The 21,048-nt window shown below is 49.4% G+C and overlaps 1 protein-coding gene across 1 annotated transcript in view; it reads left to right on the forward strand.

The window, feature by feature from the left end:
- Positions 1 to 21,048, forward strand: part of inppl1a (inositol polyphosphate phosphatase-like 1a) — a 154,501-nt gene that overhangs the window by 125,751 nt on the left and 7,702 nt on the right. The window contains exons 16-25 of the mRNA XM_078401971.1: positions 496 to 595; positions 1,064 to 1,152; positions 2,073 to 2,154; positions 4,066 to 4,155; positions 5,766 to 5,879; positions 6,305 to 6,393; positions 8,933 to 9,020; positions 9,677 to 9,832; positions 12,258 to 12,333; positions 15,270 to 15,407. Of these exons, the coding sequence (XP_078258097.1) occupies positions 496 to 595; positions 1,064 to 1,152; positions 2,073 to 2,154; positions 4,066 to 4,155; positions 5,766 to 5,879; positions 6,305 to 6,393; positions 8,933 to 9,020; positions 9,677 to 9,832; positions 12,258 to 12,333; positions 15,270 to 15,407 (1,022 nt within the window). The remainder of the gene's footprint in view (positions 1 to 495; positions 596 to 1,063; positions 1,153 to 2,072; positions 2,155 to 4,065; positions 4,156 to 5,765; positions 5,880 to 6,304; positions 6,394 to 8,932; positions 9,021 to 9,676; positions 9,833 to 12,257; positions 12,334 to 15,269; positions 15,408 to 21,048) is intronic.

Genomic DNA, 21,048 nt, shown 5'->3' on the forward strand with positions numbered 1-21,048 from the left:
GCTGATCATCCACAATCCAAACAAAAAAAGATAACATAGATCCAGTGTGAACGGGTGATCAATGTGGTCTCAATGGGCCAAAGGACCTGTTTCCATGTTGCATCTCTAAAGGAACTAAGTTCTCTAAACTAAATTCTACATTCTGTAGCAACAATAGACAGTAGGTGCAGGAGGAGGCCATTTGGCCCTTCGAGCCAGCACCGCCATTCAATGTGATCATGGCTGATCATTCACAATCAGTAACCCGTGCCTGCCTTCTCCCCATATCAATAGACAATAGACAATAGGTGCAGGAGTAGGCCATTCGGCCCCTCGAGCCAGCACCACCATTCAATGCGATCATGGCTGATCATTCTTGATTCCTTGATTCCACTAGCCCCTAGAACTCTATCTAACTTTCTGAGAACAGGTATTTTAACCCACGATGTCCAATGCCGAACACAATGCCAAGGTCAACTATTATTTGTCCGTCCTGGTCTTCTCACCCATGTGTAGGACATTCTGAATTACATCAACCGGAAAGAGCTGGAGCCCTTGCTGAAGGTTGACCAGCTCAACCTGGAGAGGGAGAAGAACAAGATATTCCTTCGATTTTGTAAGTACCAGCATTGTGCTGTCAGGTTCATCAGTGACAGGAGCAGAATCAGGCCATTCGGCCCATCACGTCCACTCCGCCATTCAATCACGGCTGATCTATCTCTCCCTCCCAACCCCATTCTCCTGCCTTCTCCCCATAACCCCAGACACCCGCACAAATCAAGAATTTATCTATCTCTGCTTAAAAATATCCACAGACTTGGCAAAGAATCCCACAGATTCACCATCCTCTGGCTAAAGAAATTCCTCCTCATCTCCTTCCGAAAAGAACGTCCTTTAATTCTGAGGTTATGACTTCTGGTCCTAGACTCTCCCACTAGTGGAAACATCCTCTCCACATCCACTCTATCCAGGCCGCTCACTATTTGGTCATTTTACATGAGGCCCCCCCCCCCATCCTTCTAAACTCCAGCGCTTGATGTGGCTCAGTTTGATGTGGCTCGTGCATTGTGCTTGCCCTCCGCAGTTGAAGAGGAGATCACCTTCCCTCCAACGTATCGCTACGAGCGGGGTTCCCGGGACGTGTACGTCTGCCACAAGCAGAAACCAACGGGGGTGAGTACAGATCGACAGAGTGCTGGAGTAACTCAGCAGGTCAGGCAGCATCTGTGGAGAACATGGATAGGTGACGTTTCACAGAGTGCTGGAGTAACTCAGCGGGTCAGGCAGCATCTGTGGAGAACATGGATAGGTGACGTTTCACAGAGTGCTGGAGTAACTCAGTGGGTTAGGCAGCATCTGTGGAGAACATGGATAGGTGACGTTTCACAGAGTGCTGGAGTAACTCAGTGGGTTAGGCAGCATCTGTGGAGAACATGGATAGGTGACGTTTCACAGAGTGCTGGAGTAACTCAGCGGGACAGGCAGCATCTGTGGAGAACATGGATAGGTGACGTTTCACAGAGTGCTGGAGTAACTCAGTGGGTTAGGCAGCATCTGTGGAGAACATGGATAGGTGACGTTTCACAGAGTGCTGGAGTAACTCAGCGGGACAGGCAGCATCTGTGGAGAACATGGATAGGTGACGTTTCACAGAGTGCTGGAGTAACTCAGCGGGTCAGGCAGCATCTGTGGAGAACATGGATAAGGTGGCATTTCGGGTCGGGATCCTTCATCAAATTGATTGGTGTAGGAAGAGTGGGGAAAAGAAACTGAAAGGCAAGACAAATGTGCGGCGCGGTGGCGTAGCGGTGGAGTTGCTGCCTCACAGCGCCAGAGACCCGGGTTCAATCCTGACTACGGGTGCTGTCAGTGTGGAGTTTGTACGTTCCCCCTGTAACCACGTGGGTTTATTCTGGGTGCTCGGGTTTCCTTCCACACTCCAAAGACGTGCAGGTTTGTCGGTTAATTGGTTGCGGTGAAATCGTGTTGCTAGTGTATGGGGACGGTCGATCGTGTGGTCTCGGTGGGCCGAAGGGCCTGATTCCAGGCTGAAGCCCAAAAACAATAAACGCAAGTGTTCAATCTATCAACAGATGCGCACAAATGTTCCATCGTGGTGCGACAGAATCTTGTGGAAATCGTACCCTGAGACCCACATCATTTGTAATTCATACGGTGAGTACCACTTCCAACTCCCCCATCACTGCACTCCCACATCTGTGCTGGGAAACACCTTTTGTAGAAACACAGAAACATAGAAAATAGGTGCAGGTGGAGGCCATTTGGCCCTTCGAGCCAGCACCGCCATACATTGTGATCATGGCTGATCATCCACAATCAGTAACCCGTGCCTGCCTTCTCCCCATATCCCTTGATTCCACTAGCCCCTAGAGCTCTATCTAACTCTCTTTTAAATCCATCCATTGAATAGGCCTCCACTGCCCTCTGTGGCAGAGAATTCCACAGATTCACAACTCTCTGGGTGAAAAAGAGTTTTCTCACCTCATTTTTAAAAGGCCTCCCCTTTATTCTTAAACTGTGGCCCCTGGTTCTGGACTCTCCCAACATTGGGAACATTTTTCCTGTATCTTGCTTCGCCAGTCCTTTCATAATTTTATACGTCTCTACAAGATCCCCTCTCATCCTTCTAAACTCCAGTGAATACAAGCCCAGTCTTTCCAATCTTTCCTCATACGACAGTCCCGCCATCCCGGGGATTAACCTGGTGAACCTACACTGCTTGCACATTTGCACACGTACATCGCTAGGTAAGTTTTGAGATACAGAGTACAGTCAGAGAGAGTCAGTCAGAGAGTTGTGAATCTGTGGAATTCTCTGCCTCAGAAGGCAGTGGAGGTCAATTCTCTGAATGCATTCAAGAGAAAGCTAGATAGAGCTCTTAAGGATTTCGGAGTCAGCGGGTATGGGGAGAAGGCAGGAACGAGGTACTGATTGAGAATGATCAGCCATGATCACATTGAATGGCAGTGCTGGCTCGAAGGGCCGAATGGCCTCCTCCTGCACCTATTGTCTATTGTCTACAGTTTAGTTTAATTTATTATTGTCACTTGTCCCGAGGTACAGTGAAAAGCTTTTGTTGCGTGCTAACCAGCCAGCAGAAAGACAATCCATGATCACATGACCTGCAATCCCTGTACACTATCGTACACACACTGGGGACAATTCACAACTTTACCGGACGGAGCCAGTTAACCGACAAACCTGCACGTCATTGGAATGTGGGAGGAAACCAGAGCACCCGGAGAAAACTCACATGATCCGCCACGGTGGCGCGGCGGTAGAGTTGCTGCCTTGCAGCGCCGGAGACCCGGGTTCCATCCCGACTACGGGTGCTGTCTGTACGGAGTTTGTACGTTCCCCCTGCGTGGATTTTCCCCGAGATCTTCGGTTTCCTCCCACACTCCAAAGACGTGCAGGTTTGTAGGTTAATTGGCTTGGTTTATGTGTAAATTGTTCCTAGTGTGTAGGACAGTGTTAGTGTGCGGGGATCGCTGGTTGGAACGGACTCAGTGGGCCGAAGGGGCCTGTTTCTGCGCTGTGTCTCTAAAAAAAAGATACAGACCACCATAAAGATGTTGAACAAACGCAGCCTTTTCCCCCATGGTAAGAGAGTCTAAAACTAGAAAGCACGACACTTGAACTTCAACAGGGCAGCACGGCGGGTAGAACTGCTGCCTCACAGTACCAGAGACTCGGGTTCCATCCTGACCTCGGGTGCTGTCTGTACGGAGTTTGCACATTCTCCCTGATTAGTTTAGTTTAGTTTAGTTCAGAGATACAGCGCGGAAACAGGCCCTTTGGCCCACCGATTTTTTTAAATTTACCAAGCCAATTAACTTACAAACCTGCACGTCTTTGGAGTGTGGGAGGAAACCGAAGATCTCAGGGGAAAAGTCACGCAGGTCATGGGGAGAACGTACAAACTCCGTACGGACAGCGCCCGTAGTCGGGACTGAATCCGGGTCTCCGGCGCTGCGTTCGCTGTGAGGCGGCAACTCTACCGCCGCGCCACCGTGCCGCCCTGTACCAGTAATGCTGTGCTCACTGTCCCTTCTCCCCTCACAGGCTGCACGGACGATATTGTGACCAGCGACCACTCGCCCGTATTCGGCACCTTCGAAGTGGGCGTGACGTCTCAGTTTGTTTCTAAAAAAGGTGAGTGCACGTCCGCAGGCCAACGGTGTCCCAGATACAACAATGACATTCCCACGTGCAGCAGCACAACACAATATAGAAACATGGTACACTGTACACAGTGTGATAAACCAGAGAGAAGACACGGAAAAAAAAGAAAAAGAAAAAAATGAAAATACACATATATATATATATATATATATATAGTGTAAGAAAATAACTGCAGATGCTGGTACAAATCGAGGGTATTTATTCACAAAATGCTGGAGTAACTCAGCAGGTCAGGCAGCATCTCAGGAGAGAAGGAATGGGTGACGTTTCGGGTCGAGACCCTTCTTCTGGGGTGTAGAGAATTAGCCTCCACTGCCTTCTGAGGCAGTGAATTCCACAGATTTACAACTCTCTGACTGAGAAAGGTTTTCCTCATCTCGGTTTATTAGTACGGGTGTTGGGGTTATGGGGAGAAGGTTGTTGTGCTGGCACCATTTGGTCAATCCGTCGATCTCACTTCTATACTTAAAACATATAAGATTATTAAGGGGTTGGACACGTTAGAGGCAGGAAACATGTTCCCAATGTTGCGGGTGTCCAGAACAAGGGGCCACAGTTTAAGAATAAGGGGTAGGCCATTTAGAACGGAGATGAGGAAAAACTTTTTCAGTCAGAGAGTTGTAAATCTGTGGAATTCTCTGCCTCAGAAGGCAGTGGAGGCCAATTCTCTGGATGCTTTCAAGAGAGAGCTAGATAGAGCTCTTAAGGATAGCGGAGTCAGGGGGTATGGGGAGAAGGCAGGAACGGGGTACTGATTGAGAATGATCAGCCATAATCTCATTGAATGGCGGTGCTGAAAAAGTTTTTCCTCATCTCCGTTCTAAATGGCCTACCCCTTATTCTTAAACTGTGGCCCCTTGTTCTGGACTCCCCCAACATTGGGAACATGTTTCCTGCCTCTAACTTGTCCAACCCCTTAATAATCTTATACGTTTCGATAAGATAAGGCGCTGTGAGGCATCAACTCTACCGCTGTACCACTCACTGTTGCTGCTGTGGCAGCCACTGTCCAAGTGCCCTTTAATTGCTGTTATCGTACCTGCCTCAACTACCTCCTCTGGCAGCTCCTTCCATGCACCCACCTGCTTCCCATGCTTCTATGAGCGTGTCAGAAGTGAAAGGAGCAGAATGAGGCTATTCAGCCCATTATATCTACTCTGCCATTCAATCTATCTCTCCTTCCTAACCCCATTCTCCAACCTTCTCCCCATAACCCCTAATACCCGTACTAATCAACAAACCTATTAGTTTGTGTGGTTGTAGGGAAAATTTTGATTTCTGCCTCAGTGTTTCCGTGATCTATGACTTCTTCTTTCGTATCCATCATCCATGTTTCAAATGTTACGTCGCTGTCATCGTCCGTCCTGTAAAGGGCACAAGCTTCCGGCGACGATCAGTGGGAGCCATCACTTGTACAGTAGAAGGTGGTGGTAGCAGAATTAGCTCAGGACACTTCCAGTTTCCAGCCCCGCGACGTGGACTCTTCTGCTATGGGGCCGCTCTATGACTATGATTCTAAAGATATTTACTAATGTTGTCTTTGTGTTTGATGCTCATTTCTGGCTCCTGTTTCTATCCAGGTCTGTCAAAGTCGTCTGACCAAGCCTACATTGACTTTGAGAACATTGAAGCGATTGTTAAAACAGCCAGCAGGACCAAGTTCTTCATTGAGTTCTACTCGGCTTGCCTAGAAGGTAACTGACCTCGTGAATGGAAGCCATCTTCTCCACCCTCTAGATTCGTTCCGTTTGGATTATTTTAGGGATATACAGCGCAGAAACAGGCCCTTCGGCCCATCGGGTCCGCGCCCACCAGCGATCCCCGCACACTAACACTATCCTACACACACTCGGGACAATTTTTACATTTACCAAGCCAATTAACCTACAAACCTGCACGTCTTTGGAGTGTGGGAGGAAACCGAAGATCTCGGAGAAAACCCACGCAGGTCACGGGGAGAACGTACAAACTCCGCACAGACGGCGCCCGTAGTCGGGATGGAACCCGGGTCTCTGGCGCTGCATTCGCTGTAAGGCGGCAACTCTACCGCTGCGCCACCGTACCCTGCAGGACAGGGGAGGGCTAAAAAATCACCTTGCTGTCAACCGTTGTGTTTCAGAATTCAAGAAAAGCTCGGAAAATGATTCACAGAGCTGTGACAACGTCAACTTCCTGAAGGTCGGCTGGTCATCGCGGCAGCTGCCCACGGTAAAGCAAACGCAACTCCACGTACAGCAAAAAAACTGCAGATGCCGCTTAAAATCCAAGGTGGACACAAAATGCTGGAGCAACTCAGCGAGACCTCGACCCTAAGACATTCTAGCCTTAGAGGGAGTACAGAGAAGGTTCACCAGATTGATCCCTGGGATGGCAGGACTTTCATATGAAGAAAGACTGGATAGACTGGGCTTATACTCGCTGGAATTTAGAAGACTGAGGGGGGATCTTATTGAAACATATAAAATTCTTAAGGGGTTGGAGAGGCTAGATGCGGGAAGATTGTTCCCGATGTTGGGGAAGTCCAGAACCAGGGGTCACAGCTTAAGGATAAGGGGGAAGTCTTTTAGGACCGAGATGAGAAAACATTTCTTCACACAGAGAGTGGTGAGTCTGTGGAATTCTCTGCCACAGAAGGTAGTTGAGGCCAGTTCATTGGCTATATTTAAGAGGGAGTTAGATGTGGCCCTTGTGGCTAAAGGGATCAGGGGGTATGGAGAGAAGGCAGGTGCAGGCTACTGAGCTGGATGTTCAGCCATGATCATATTGAATGGCAGTGCAGGCTCGAAGGGCCGAATGGCCTACTCCTGCACCTATTTTCTATGTTTCAATGACCCGAAACGTCACCCATTCCTTCTCTCCCGAGATGCTGCCTGACCCGCTGAGTTGCTCCGGCATTTTTTGAAAATTCCTTGTACTTCTGCCAGAAACACTCTCCTGTCTATTTATGTTCATTAGTTCCAGGGGCAGAATTAGGCCACTCGGCCCATCAAGTCTACTTCGCCATTCAACCATGGCTGATCTATCTCTCCCTCCTCTGAAGAACGGTCTCAACCCGAAACGTCACCCATTCCTTCTCTCCTGAGATGCTGCCTGACCTGCTGAGTTACTCCAGCATTTTGTGAATAAATACCTTCGATTTGTACCAGCATCTGCAGTTATTTCCTTACACTATCCCTCCTAACCCCATTCTCCTGCCTTCTCCCCGTAACCCCTGACACCCGTACTAATCAAGAATCTGTCTATCTCCGCCGTACAAATATCCATGATGATACTAAGTTGGGGGGTAGTGTGAATTGTGAGGAAGATGCAATAAGGCTGCAGGGTGACCTGGACAGGTTGTGTGAGTGGGCGGATACATGGCAGATGCAGTTTAATGTAGATAAGTGTGAGGTTATTCACTTTGGAAGTAAGAATAGAAAGGCAGATTATTATCTGAATGGTGTCAAGTTAGGAGGAGGGGGAGTTCAACGAGATCTGGGTGTCCTAGTGCATCAGTCAATGAAAGGAAGCATGCAGGTTCAGCAGGCAGTGAAGAAAGCCAATGGAATGTTGGCCTTCGTAACAAGAGGGGGGATCTTATTGAAACATATAAGATAATTAGGGGATTGGACACATTAGAGGCAGATAACATGTTCCCAATGTTGGGGGAGTCCAGAACAAGGGGCCACAGTTTGAGAATAAGGGGTAGGCCATTTAGAACGGAGATGAGGAAGAACTTTTTCAGTCAGAGGGTGGTGAAGGTGTGGAATTCTCTGCCTCAGAAGGCAGTGGAGGCCAGTTCGTTGGATGCTTTCAAGAGAGAGCTGGATAGAGCTCTTAAGGATAGCGGAGTGAGGGGGTATGGGGAGAAGGCAGGAACGGGGTACTGATTGATAGTGATCAGCCATGATCGCATTGAATGGCGGTGCTGGCTCGAAGGGCTGAATGGCCTACTCCTGCACCTATTGTCTATTGTCTATTGTCCATTGACTTGTGGCCTCCACAGCCGTCTGTGGCAATGAATTCCACAGTTTCACCACCCTCTGACTAAAGATATTCCTCCTCATCTCCTTCCTAAAGATACGCCCTTTTATTCTGAGGCCACTGACCTCTAGTCCTAGACTCTCCCACTAGTGGAAACATCCTCTCCACACACACTCTATCCAGGCCGCTCACTATTTAGGAAGAGTGAAGTGTAGATGGAGTCGATGGTGGGAAGAGTGTGATGTGGGGGTTGCCAACTATCTCCCAAATAAGGGACAAGGTGACGTCACCACCCCGTGCCCCACGTGACCTCACCCAGCCAGTGGCCACGTGCTCCCGCTCCACCAATGGCGGCCGCCCGGGCCGGGAGGCGGGTTGCTAAGCAACCTCCGTTAGGCGGCGCCCGGATCTCCGGATCTACAGTGTTCGTACCTACAGTGTCCGGGCCTACAGCGTCCAGGCCTAGAGCGTCCGGACCTACAGCGTCCGGACCTACAGCGTTCAGGCCTATCCTGTCTGGGCCTACAGCCTTCGGGCCTACAATGCCCCAAGGGCCTACAGCGCCCCTCGGGCCTACAGCGTTCGGGCCTACAGTGCCCCTCGGGCCTAATACGGGACAAGGGTGGTGGTCCCTTACGGGACAAACTAATTTAGCCCAAAATAAGGGATGTCCCAGTTGATACGGGACAGTTGGCAACCCTAGTGTGATGTGTCCAGTGATTCTACAAGATTGTTACTGCATCTCGCAGGCTGTGCTGAATGAGACATGCATTTTGTTTTATAGCTGAAACCAATTCTGTCCGATATCGAATATCTGCAGGACCAGCACCTGCTTCTCACCGTCAAATCTTTGGATGGTTATGAATCTTACGGTAAGCTGTGTGTGTGAAGGAGGCTTTCACCAGTACGCTAATACCGTGCAGTCTATCTGGGACAGGGAGCCTGCCAGACACCCACCCCCTCCCACTCCTCAGGTGGGGCAGTGGCGCAGCGGTAGAGTTACCGCCTTACAGTAAGGCGTTCCATCCTGACTACGGGCGCCGTCTGTACGGAGTTTGTACGTTCTCCCCGTGACCTGAATGGGTTTTCTCCGAGATCCTTGGTTTCCTCCCACACTCCAAAGACGTGCAGGTTTGTAGGTTAATTGTCTTGGTGTAAATGTAAAAGATTGTCCCTAGTGGGTGTAGGATAGTGTTAGTGTGCGGGGATCGCTGGTCGGTGTGGACCCGGTGGGCCGATAGGCCCTGTTTCCACGCTGTATCTCTAAACTAAACTCTAAATCATGGGTGTATTACACAGATCAGCCAAAACATTATGACCACTGACAGGCAAAGTTGATAACATTGATTATCTTGTTCCAATGGCACATGTCAAGGGGTGGGATATATTAGGCAGCAAGTGAACAGTCAGTTCTTGAAGTTGACGTGTTGGATGCAGACTCGGTGGGCCGAGGGGGCCGAGGGGGCCGAGGGGCCTGTTTCCGCACTGTATCTCTCCAGTCTGACGTCCAGGTGTGTTGTGTCCACAGGTGAGTGCTGCATCGCCCTGAAGTCGATGATCGGCAGCACCTCGCAGGTGTTCCTCACCTCCCTGTCTCACCGCGGCGAGGAAACAGGCAACATCCGCGGCTCCATGAAGGTCCGCGTGCCGGCGGAGAGGGCCGGCACCCGCGAGCGGCTTTACGGTAACACCGCGCCCCGGCGCCACGCTTACACCCGGCACTGCCACTCTCACCCTCTGCTCTGCTAGCGTCAGGGCAAGACGGCAAAGGCCCAGAGGGATTAGAGTCACACAGCCCTTGTGGAAACAGGCCCTTCGGCCCAACCTGCCCATGCCGACCAACATGTCCCATCTACACTCGTCCCACATGCCTGCGTTTCTTAAATGTTGCATAGAAACATAGAAAATAGGTGCAGGAGGAGGTCATTCGGCCCTTCGAGCCAGCACCGCCATGCAATGTGATCATGGCTGATCATCCACAATCAATGCCCCGTGCCTGCCTTCTCCCAATATCCCTTGACTACGTTAATCCGAAGAGCTATCTCCAATTATATCCAAATATCTAGGAAAACAACTGCAGATTCTGGTTAAAATCTCAGGTTGACACACAATGCTGGAGTAACTCAGCGGGTCAGGCAGCATCTCGGGAGAGAAGGAATGGGTGACGTTTCAGGTCGAGACCCTTCAGTCCGAAGAAGGGTCTCGACTCGAAACGTCACCCATTCCTTCTCTCCTGAGATGCTGCCTGACCCGCTGAGTTACTCCAGCATTTTGTGTCTACGTGATATCCAAATACCTGTGTGAAAGTCCCTGCGTTGTCTACCCCCTCCGGCAGCTCGTTCCATACACCCACCACTCTTTGTGTTGCCCCTCAGGTTCCTATCAGGAATCAGGTTCAATAGATAATAAGTGCAGGAGTTGGCCATTCGGCCCTTCGAGCCAGCACCACCATTCAATGTGATCACGGCTGATCATTCTCAATCAGTACCCCGTTCCTGCCTTCTCCCCATACCCTCTGACTCCGCTATCCTTAAGTGCTCTATCCAGCTCTCTCTTGAAAGCATCCAACGAACTGGCCTCCACTGCCTTCTGAGGCAGAAAATTCCACAGATTCACAACTCTCTGACTGAAAACGTTTTTCCTCATCTCAGTTCTAAATGGCCTACCCCTTATTCTTAAACTATGGCCCCTGGTTCCTGACTCCTCCAACATTGGGAACATGTTTCGGCCTCTAAAGTGTCCAACCCCTTAATAATCTTATATGTTTCGATAAGATCTCCTCTCATCCTTCTAAATTCCGGTCCTCTTGATATAAATGCTAGCATTGACCCGATGAGTCCCGACCCGTAACGTCTCCTGTCCACTCCCTCCGCAGATGATGCTCGACCCACTGAGTTCCTCCAGCACTTTGCGTTTTGCTGCAGATTCCAGCATCTGCAATTCCCTGTGTGTGGAGTTGTGTCCGGATTGTGTGTTAACTGCAACTAACCCTGTGTGGGAGCTCCCTCTGTTGTCAGCTTCAGGTAGAGCAGGAACCTGCCTGGCTGAGTGGTTTCCAACTCATTCAAAGTAGAATGCAGAAGCTGGTTTACAAAATAAGACGCAGACTGCAGGAGTAACTCAGCGGGTCAGGCAGCATCTGAGGAGAACATGGATAGGTGACGTTTCACAGAGTGCTGGAGTAACTCAGCGGGTCAGGCAGCATCTGTGGAGAACATGGATAGGTGACGTTTCACAGAGTGCTGGAGTAACTCAGCGGGTCAGGCAGCATCTCTGGAGAAAAAAAAGTTTGAAAAACGGAAGTCTGAACAATCAAAACAGAAACGTCGCCCATTCTTTCTCTCCAAAGATGCTGCCTGTCCCGCTGAGTTACTCCAGCATTTTGTGTCTATCCTAGGCTGTACTGTTTTATGCTTGCCCTTTTATGTGTGAAAACATGATCTTATATTCTATATAATAAATAATCCTATGTAATAATTGAAATATAATCCTTTGAGTAGCACAATTAATTAGTCATTTTCTTTCTCTCTCCCCCCCTCTCTCCCCCCTATCTCTCCTCCTCTCTCACCTCCTCTCTTCCCATCCCTAACTTCCTCTCTCTCCCCCTCTGACCTCCTCTCTCCCCCTCTCTCTACTCTCTACCCCTCTGTGTCCCTCTCCCTCTCTCTCACCCTTTCTCTCACCCTCTCCCGCACTCTCAACCCCATTCGCTCCACCCTCTCTCCCCCTCTCTCTCTCTCCCCCTCTGTGTCTCCCACCCTCTCCCCCACTCTCAACCCCATTCTCTCCCTCACTCTCTCCCCATTCCCCCTCTCTCCCTCTCCCCCTCTCTCCCTCTCCCCTCTCCCCTCTCTCCCTCTCCCCTCTCCCCCTCTCTCCCTCTCCCCCTCTCTCCCTCTCCCCCTCTCTCCCTCTCCCCCTCTCTCCCTCCCCTCCCTCTCCTCCTCTCTCTCTCACCCTCTCTCTCGACCCCACTCTCTCTCCCCCTCTCTAACCTCCTCTGTACCCTATCTCTCTACCCCTCTGTGTCTCTCCCCCGCTCTCTTTCTTTCTCATCCTCTCCCTCTGTCTCTCTCCCCACTCCCATTTCCCCTCCCTCTCTCCCACAGAATGGATTCGAGTGGACAAGGATGAGACGGGTGCAGCCAAGGGTAAACCGGGTATCCGACCCAACACAGACATCAAGTACGGGCTCAGAGTAGCTTTTTTTTCCCCCAAAAAAATCATTTATTCCATTATTTACAATAATATGTACAATACTAAATTATTCAAATTCACAAACCCACCACCACAATACATGCAAAAACAAATATTCTTAAATTAATACTTCCCCATCCTTATTTAGTTCCAGTTTAGTTTAGAGATACAGCGCGGAAACAGGCCCTTCGGCCCACTGGGTCAGTGCCGACCAGCGATCCCCGCACACTATCACTATCCTACACACTCTAGGGACAATTTTTACATTTACACCAAGCCAATTAACCTACAAACCTGCACGTCTTTGGAGTGGGAGGAAACCGAAGATCGTGGGGAAAACCCACGCAGGTCACGGGGAGAACGTACAAACTCCGTAACGACAGCGCCCGTAGTCGGGATGGAACCCGGGTCTCCGGCGCTGCGAGGCAGCAACTCTACCGCGGCGCCACCGTGCCGCCCTCTCTCCCCCAACATTCCAACCCCGCACTGCCCAGCGGTCCTGGAAATCCCCCAGGGTGCCCGTGGGCAGCGGGCGGTCCCTCTCCAGTACCACCGGAAAAGGGGCAGGCGGCCGGCACGGGCAGAGCCCTCTTCCGCCTGGCGTCGTGACTCGTGGACGGCCATCTTGGCCAGGCCCAGGAGCAACCCAACCCAACCAGGACATCCTCACCCCCCCCCACCCTCTCCCCTGCGCACAGGGTGTCCAGAGATGGGGGCGGTGGGTGTGACGTGCAGCCAGAAGGCAAGGAGCAGCCCCCCTAGATATTGGAACAGGGGCTTGCTTCGACCTGCCTGCTTTGCCTTGAGTTCCCTGAGGAAAGGGAGGGGAGGGGTGTCCACTTTACCCCTTCATAGTGTCCCCATTCTCACAAATCAGAGTCATTTCCTCCAAAAATGGAGGCACAAGAAAATATAGATGCTAGTTTATATATTTTTAAAAGACACAGAGTGCTGGAGTAACTCAGCGGGTCAGGCAGCATCTGTGGAGAACATGGATAGGTGACGTTTCACAGAGTGCTGGAGTAACTCAGCGGGTCAGGCAGCATCTCCGGAGAGAAGGATTGGGAGACGTTTTGGGTCGAGACCCTTCTTCAGACTGAGTCACTCCAGCTTTTTGTGTCCATCTTCGGTGTAAACCAGCATCTGCAGTCCCTTCCTACACACGAGAGGGCACCATATCCATCCTACCATAAGCTCGGGCACTGTCCAATTCACCTCGAGTTTAGATGATTCATTGTGATCATGGCTGATCATCCACAATCAGTAACCCGTGCCTGCCTTCTCCCCGTATCCCTTGATTCCACTAGACCCTAGAGCTCTATCTAACTCTCTTTTAAATTAATTCAGTGAATCGGCCTCCACTGCCCTCTGTGGCAGAGAATTCCACAAATTCACAACTCTCTGGATGAAAATGTTTCTTCTCACCCCAGTTTTAAATGGCCTCCCCTTTATTCTTAGACTGTGTGGCCCCTGGTTCTGGACTCCCCCAACATTGGGAACATTTTCCCTGCATCTGGCTGTACGACTCCTCCCCCTTCTGTCGTGGGGTAGACTGAGACTGACTCCCTCACCCCCCCCCCCCCCCACTCCCCATCCCAATCTTTGCACATCCCCAATACTTTCCACTCGTCACTTTGTAGAAAGTAGGTGCAGGAGGAACATCCCAGGGATGTTCATAACTGATAGGAGCAGAATTAGGCCATTCGGCCCATCAAGTCTACCCCACCATTCAATCATGACTGATCAATCTTTCCCTCCACCCCATTCTCCTGCCTTCTCCCCATAACCCCTGACACCTGTACTAATCAAGAATCCATTTTGGCCTTTAAAAGATCCATTGATGGCCTCCACAGCCATCTGTGGCAATGAATTCCACAGATTAACTACCCTCTGACTAAAGAAATCACTCCTCATCTCCTTCCTAAAGGAATGTCCTTTAATTCTGAAGCTGTGCCCTCTGGTCCTAGACTCTCCCACTAGTGGAAACATCCTCTCCACATCCACTCTATCCAGGCCGCTCACTATTCTGTAAGTTTCAATGAGGTCCCCCCTCATCCTTCTAAACTCCAGTGAGTACAGGCCCAGTGCTGACAAACGCTCATCATTTCAGATTCAGTTGAGTTTATTGTCAGGTGTATCGAGGTACAGTGAACAGCTTTTGTTGTGCACTATTTGATGTTTCAAATGTTTCATTTGATGAAAAATGTTTCATTTTGTGTATTATGACCGTTGGCAGATCAATTTCCCTGCTGGGATAAATAAAGTTATAGACAATGGACAATAGGTGCAGGAGGAGGCCATTCGGCCCTTCGACCCAGCACCGCCATTCAATGTGATCATGGCTGATCATTCTCAATCAGTACCCCGTTCCTGCCTTCTCCCCATACCCCCTGACTCCGCTATCCTTAAGAGCTCTATCTAGCTCTCTCTTGAATGCATTCAGAGAATTGGCCTCCACTGCCTTCTGAGGCAGAGAATTCCACAGATTTACAACTCTCTGACTGAAAAAGTTTTTCCTCATCTCCGTTCTAAATGGCCTACCCCTTATTCTTAAACTGTGGCCCCTGGTTCTGGACTCCCCCAACATTGGGAACATGTTTCCTGCCTCTAACGTGTCCAACCCCTTAATAATCATACGTTTCGATAAGATCTCTCATCCTTCTAAATTCCAGTGTATACAAACCTAGTCGCTCCAGTCTTTGAACATATGACAGTCCCGCCATTCCGGGAATTAACCTAGTAATCCTACGCTGCACGCCCTCAATAGCAAGAATATCCTTCCTCAAATTTGGGGACCAAAACTGCACACAGTACTCCAGGTGCGGTCTCACTAGGGCCCTGTACAACTGCAGAAGGACCTCTTTGCTCCTATACTCAACTCCTCTTGTTCTGTCGTATCGTAACGTGCAGCCGTTGCCTTACAGAGGGACCTCCAAGAAACCGGTGTGTGGGGAGATTGCCACGCCACAGCCGGGCAAACAGAGTGAGGAGCCGGACAAAGCCGTCTCTGGCCCTGCCCAGCGATCACCTCCACTGGTGCCCGGAGCTGCTCCTGAGGACAGGTAGGGAGAGGGGGAGGGGAGGGGAAGGGGGGGGGGAGGGGGGGAGAGGAAGTGCTAGGAGCTGCATTGGGCAATTCGACCCATCAAGTCTACTCCGCCATTCAGTCTTAGCCTACCTGATCTCCCGGTGGCTCAGCACTTCAACCCCCACTCCCAGTCTGACCTTTCTGTCCTGGGCCTCCTCCATTGTCAGAGTGAGGCCCAGCGCAAATTGGAGGAACAGCACCTCATATTTCGCTTGGGCAGCTTACACCCCAGCGGTATGAACATTGACTTCTCTAACTTCAGATAGCTCCTCTGTCCCTCTCTCTCTCCATCCCCTCCCCTTCCCAGTTCTCCCACCAGTCTTCCTGTCTCCGACTGCATTTTATCTCTGTCCCGCCCCTCCCCTGACATCAGTCTGAAGAAGGGTCTCGACCCGAAACGTCACCCATTCCTTCTATCCCGAGATGCTGCCTGACCCGCTGAGTTACTCCAGCACTCTGTGAAACGTCACCTATCCAGGTTCTCCACAGATGCTGCCTGACCCGCTGAGTTACTCCAGCGTTGTGTGTCTGTCTGCAGTTGCTTGTTTGTGCTTGTGCTGATCCCAGGGATGTTCATAACTGATAGGAGCAGAATTAGGCCATTCGGCCCATCGAGTCTACTCCACCATTCAATCAGGGTTGATCAATCTTTCCCTCTTCACCACATTCTCCTGCCTTCTCCCCATAACCCCTGACACCTGTACTGATCAAGAATCCATTTCGGCCTTCAAAAGATCCATTGATGGCCTCCACAGCCGTCTGTGGCAATGAATTCCACAGATTCACCACCCTCTGACTAAAGAAATTCCTCCTTATCTCCTTCCTAAAGGAATGTCCTTTAATTCTGAGGCTGTGCCCTCTGGTCCTAGACTCTCCCACTAGTGGAAACATCCTCTCCACATCCACTCTATCCGGGCCTTTCACTATTCGGTAAGTTTCAATGAGGTCCCCCCTCATCTTTCTAAACTCCAGTGAGTACAGGCCCAGTGCTGACAAACGCTCATCATTTCAGATTCAGTTGAGTTTATTGTCAGGTGTACCGAGCGAGGTACAGTGAACAGCTTTTGTTGCGTACTATCCAGTCAGCGGAAAGACAGTTCACGATTACAATCGAACCGTTTACAGTGTATAGATACATGATAAGGGGATAACGTTTAGTGCAAGGTAAAGCCAGCAAAGTCCGATCAAGGATAGTCCGAGGGACACCAATGAGGTAGATAGTAATGTATAGGAAGCAACTGGCTTAAACCGAAGATAGACACAAAATGCTGGAGTAACTCAGCGGGTCAGGCAGCATCTCGAGAGAAGCAATGGGTGACGTTTCGGATCGAGACCCTTCTTCAGACGGGTGGTAGATAGTAATGCTAGTTGGATGTTAGAGGTAGTTAGTAAGCTGTACAACTCCTCCCCCTCCTAGAAACATAAAAACATAGAAACATAGAAAATAGGTGCAGGAGTAGGCCATTCGGCCCTTCAAGCCTGCACCGCCATTCAATATGATCATGGCTGATCATCCAGCTCAGTATCCTGTACCTGCCTTCTCTTCATACCCCCTGATCCCTTTAGCAAAAAGGGCCACATCTAACTCCCTCTTAAATATAGCCAATGAACTGGCCTCAACTACCTTCTGTGGCAGAGAATTCCACAGACTCACCACTCTCTGTGTGAAGAAATGTTTTCTCATCTCGGTCCTAAAAGACTTCCCCCTTATCCTTAAGCTGTGACACCTGGTTCTGGACTCCCCCAACATCGGGAACAATCTTCCCGCATCTAGCCTCTCCAACCCCTTAAGAATTTTATATGTTTCTATAAGATCCCCCCTCAGTCTTCTAAATTCCAGCGAGTACAAGCCCAGTCTATCCAGTCTTTCCTCATATGAAAGTCCCGCCATCCCAGGGATCAATCTGGTGAACCTTCTCTGTACTCCCTCTAAGGCAAGAACGTCTTTCCTCAGGTTAGGAGACCAAAACTGCACACAATACTCCAGGTGCGGTCTCACCAAGGCCCTGTACAACTGCAGCAGAACCTCCCTGCTCCTAAACTCAAATCCTCTTGCTATGAATGCCAACATACCATTCGCTTTCTTCACTGCCTGCTGCACCTGCATGCTTGCTTTCAATGACTGGTGCACCATGACACCCAGGTCATGTTGCATCTCCCCTTCTCCCAATCGGTCACCATTCAGGTAATACTCTGCCTTCCTGTTCTTGCCGCCAAAGTGGATAACCTCACATTTATCCACATTATATTGCATCTGCCATGCATTTGCCCACTCGCCTAATCTATCCAAGTCACTCTGCAGCCTCCTAGCATCCTCCTCGCAGCTAACTCTGCCACCCAGCTTCGTGTCATCCGCAAACTTAGAGATGTTGCATTCAATTCCCTCGTCCAAATCATTAATATACACTAAATAACTGGGGTCCCAGCACTGAGCCTTGCGGTACCCCACTAGTCACTGCCTGCCATTCCGAAAAGGACCCGTTTATTCCTACTCTTTGCTTCCTGTCCGCCAACCAATTTTCTATCCACCTCAACACTGAACCCTCAATACCGTGTGCTTTAAGTTTGTACACCAATCTTCTATGTGGGACCTTGTCGAAGGCCTTCTGAAAGTCCAGATATAACACTATCGACTGGTTCTCCCTTATCCACTCTACTAGTTACATCCTCGAAAAATTCTATAAGATTCGTCAGACATGATTTGCCTTTGGTAAATCCATGCTGACTTTGTCCGATGATTTCACCACTTTCCAAATGTGATGCTATCACATCTTTAATAACTGACTCTAGCATTTTCCCCACTACCGATGTTAGGCTAACTGGTCTATAATTCCCCGTTTTCTCTCTCCCTCCCTTTTTAAAAAGTGGGGTTACATTAGCTACCCTCCAGTCCTCAGGAACTACTCCAGAATCTAAAGAGTTTTGAAAAATTATCACTAATGCATCCACTATTTCTGAGGCTACTTCCTTAAGCACTCTGGGATGCAGCCTATCTGGCCCTGGGGATTTATCTGCCTTTAATCCATTTAATTTACCTAACACCACTTCCCGACTAACCTGGATTTCCCTCAGTTCCTCCATCTCATTAGACCCCCGGTCCCCCACTATTTCCGGCAGACGGTTTATGTCTTCCTTAGTGAAGACAGAACCAAAGTATTTGTTCAATTGGTCTGCCATCTCCTTGTTCCCTATGATCAATTCACCTGTTTCCGACTGCAAGGGACCTACATTTGTCTTAACTAATCTTTTTCTCTTGACATATCTATAAAAGCTTTTGCAGTCAGTTTTTATGTTCCTTGCCAGTTTTCCCTCATAATCTATTTTCCCTTTCCTAATTAAGCCCTTTGTCCTCCTCTGCTGGACTCTGAATTTCTCCCAGTCCTCTGGTATGCTACTTTTTCTGGCTAATCTGTATGCTTCATCTTTTGTTTTAATACTATCCTTGATTTCCCTTGTTAGCCACGGATGCACTACCTTTCCTGGTTTGTTCTTTTGCCAAACTGGGATGAACACTTGTTGTAGTTCATCCATGCGACCTTTAAATGCCTTCCATTGCATGTCCACCGTCAACCCTTTCAGCATCAATCGCCAGTCTATCTTGGACAATTCACGCCTCATACCCTCAAAGTTACCTTTCTTTAAGTTCAGAACACTTGTTTCTGTATCGACTTTGTCACTCTCCATCCTAATGAAGAACTCTACCATATTATGATCACTCTTGCCCAAGGGGCCTCGCACAACAAGACTGCTAACTAACCCTTCCTCATTACTCAATACCCAGTCTAGAATGGCCTGTTCTCTCGTTGGTTCCTCGACATGTTGGTTTAGAAAACCATCTCTCAAACATTCCAAGAAATCCTCTTCCTCAGCACCCCTGCCAGTTTGGTTCACCCAATCTATATGTAGATTGAAGTCACCCATTATAACTGCTGCACCTTTAGTGCACGCATTTCTAATTTCCTGCTTGATGCCATCCCCAACCTCACTACTGCTGTTAGGTGGCCTGTACACAACTCCCACTAGCGTTTTCTGCCCCTTAGTGTTTCGTAGCTCTACCCATATCCATTCCACTTCCTCCAAGCTAATGTCCTTTCTTTCCACTGCTTTAATCTCCTCTCTAACCAGCAACGCTACCCCACCTCCTTTTCCTTTCTGTCTATCCCGTCTGAATATAGAATATCCCTGGATGTTGAGCTCCCAGCCTTGGTCACCCTGGAGCCATGTCTCCGTAATCCCAACTATATCATAATCATTAATAACTATCTCCACATTTAATTCATCCACCTTATTACGTATACTCCTTGCATTGAGACTCAAAGCCTTCAGGCTTGTTTTTACGATTCTCTTACCCCTTATACAATTATGTTGAAAAGTGGCCCTTTTTGATTTTTGCCCTGGATTTGTCTGCCTACCACTTTTACTTTTCACCTTGCTACCTGTTGCTTCTACCCTCATTTTACACCCCTCTGTCTCTCTGCTCCAGCTCCCATCCCCCTGCCACATTAGTTTAAATCCTCCCCGACAGCACTAGCAAACACTCCCCCTAGGACATTGGTTCCATTCCAGCTCAGGTGCAGACCGTCCTGTTTGTACTGGTCCCACCTCTCCCAGAACTGGCATGGGGTAGACTAACTCCCCCCCCCCCCCCCCCCCCCAATCCTTTCCACTCGTCACTTTAATTTCGTGTTTCATGTATCTTGTGTTTCATGATTGTTTATCCTCCTGCAATAAGTAACGATCTATCATATCGTATCGTAATGATCAATGGGTCGACTGGGCTTGTATTCCCTGGAATTTAGACGGATGAGAGGGGATCTTATAGAAACATATAACATTCTTAAGGGATTGGACAGGCTAGATGCAGGAAAAATGTTCCCGATGTTGGTGGAGTCCAGAACCAGGGGTCACAGTTTAAGAATAAAGGGGTTAGGCCATTTAGGACTGAGATGAGGGAAAACGTTTTCACCCAGAGAGTTGTGAATCTGTGGAATTCTCTGCCACAGAAGGCAGTGGAGGCCAATTCACTGGATGTTTTTAAGAGAGAGTTTAGCTCTGTGGGCTAAAGGAATCAAGGGATATGGGGAGAAAGCAGCAATGGGGTACTGATTTTAGATGATCAGCCGTTATCATATTGAATGGCAGTGCTGGCTTGAAGGGCCGAATGGCCTCCTCCTGCACCTGTTGTCTACACCAATGAGCCATAACATTATGACCCCCTGCCTAATGTGCTGTTGGTCCTCCGTGTGCCACCAGAACAGCGCCCACCCGCCGAGGCACGGACTCTACACGACCCCTGAAGGTGCCCTGTGGCACCCGGCACCAAAACATTAGCAGCAGATCCTTTAGCACCACTCCACAAGCCTTGCCGTTTCAGAGATGCTCTGACCCAGTCGTCTGGCCATAACAATTTGGCCCTTGTCAAAGTCGCTCAGGTCTTTACTCCTGCCCATTTCTCCTGCATCCAACACATCAACTTCAAGAACTGACTGTTCACTTGCTGCCTAATATATCCCACCCCTTGACAGGTGCCATTGTAACGAGATAATCAATGTTGTATAAGAAAATAACTGCAGATGCTGGTACAAATCGAAGGTATTTATTCACAAAATGCTGGA

The sequence above is a fragment of the Rhinoraja longicauda genome, chromosome 7, assembly GCF_053455715.1.
Source record: "Rhinoraja longicauda isolate Sanriku21f chromosome 7, sRhiLon1.1, whole genome shotgun sequence".
Lineage (NCBI taxonomy): Eukaryota > Metazoa > Chordata > Chondrichthyes > Rajiformes > Arhynchobatidae > Rhinoraja > Rhinoraja longicauda.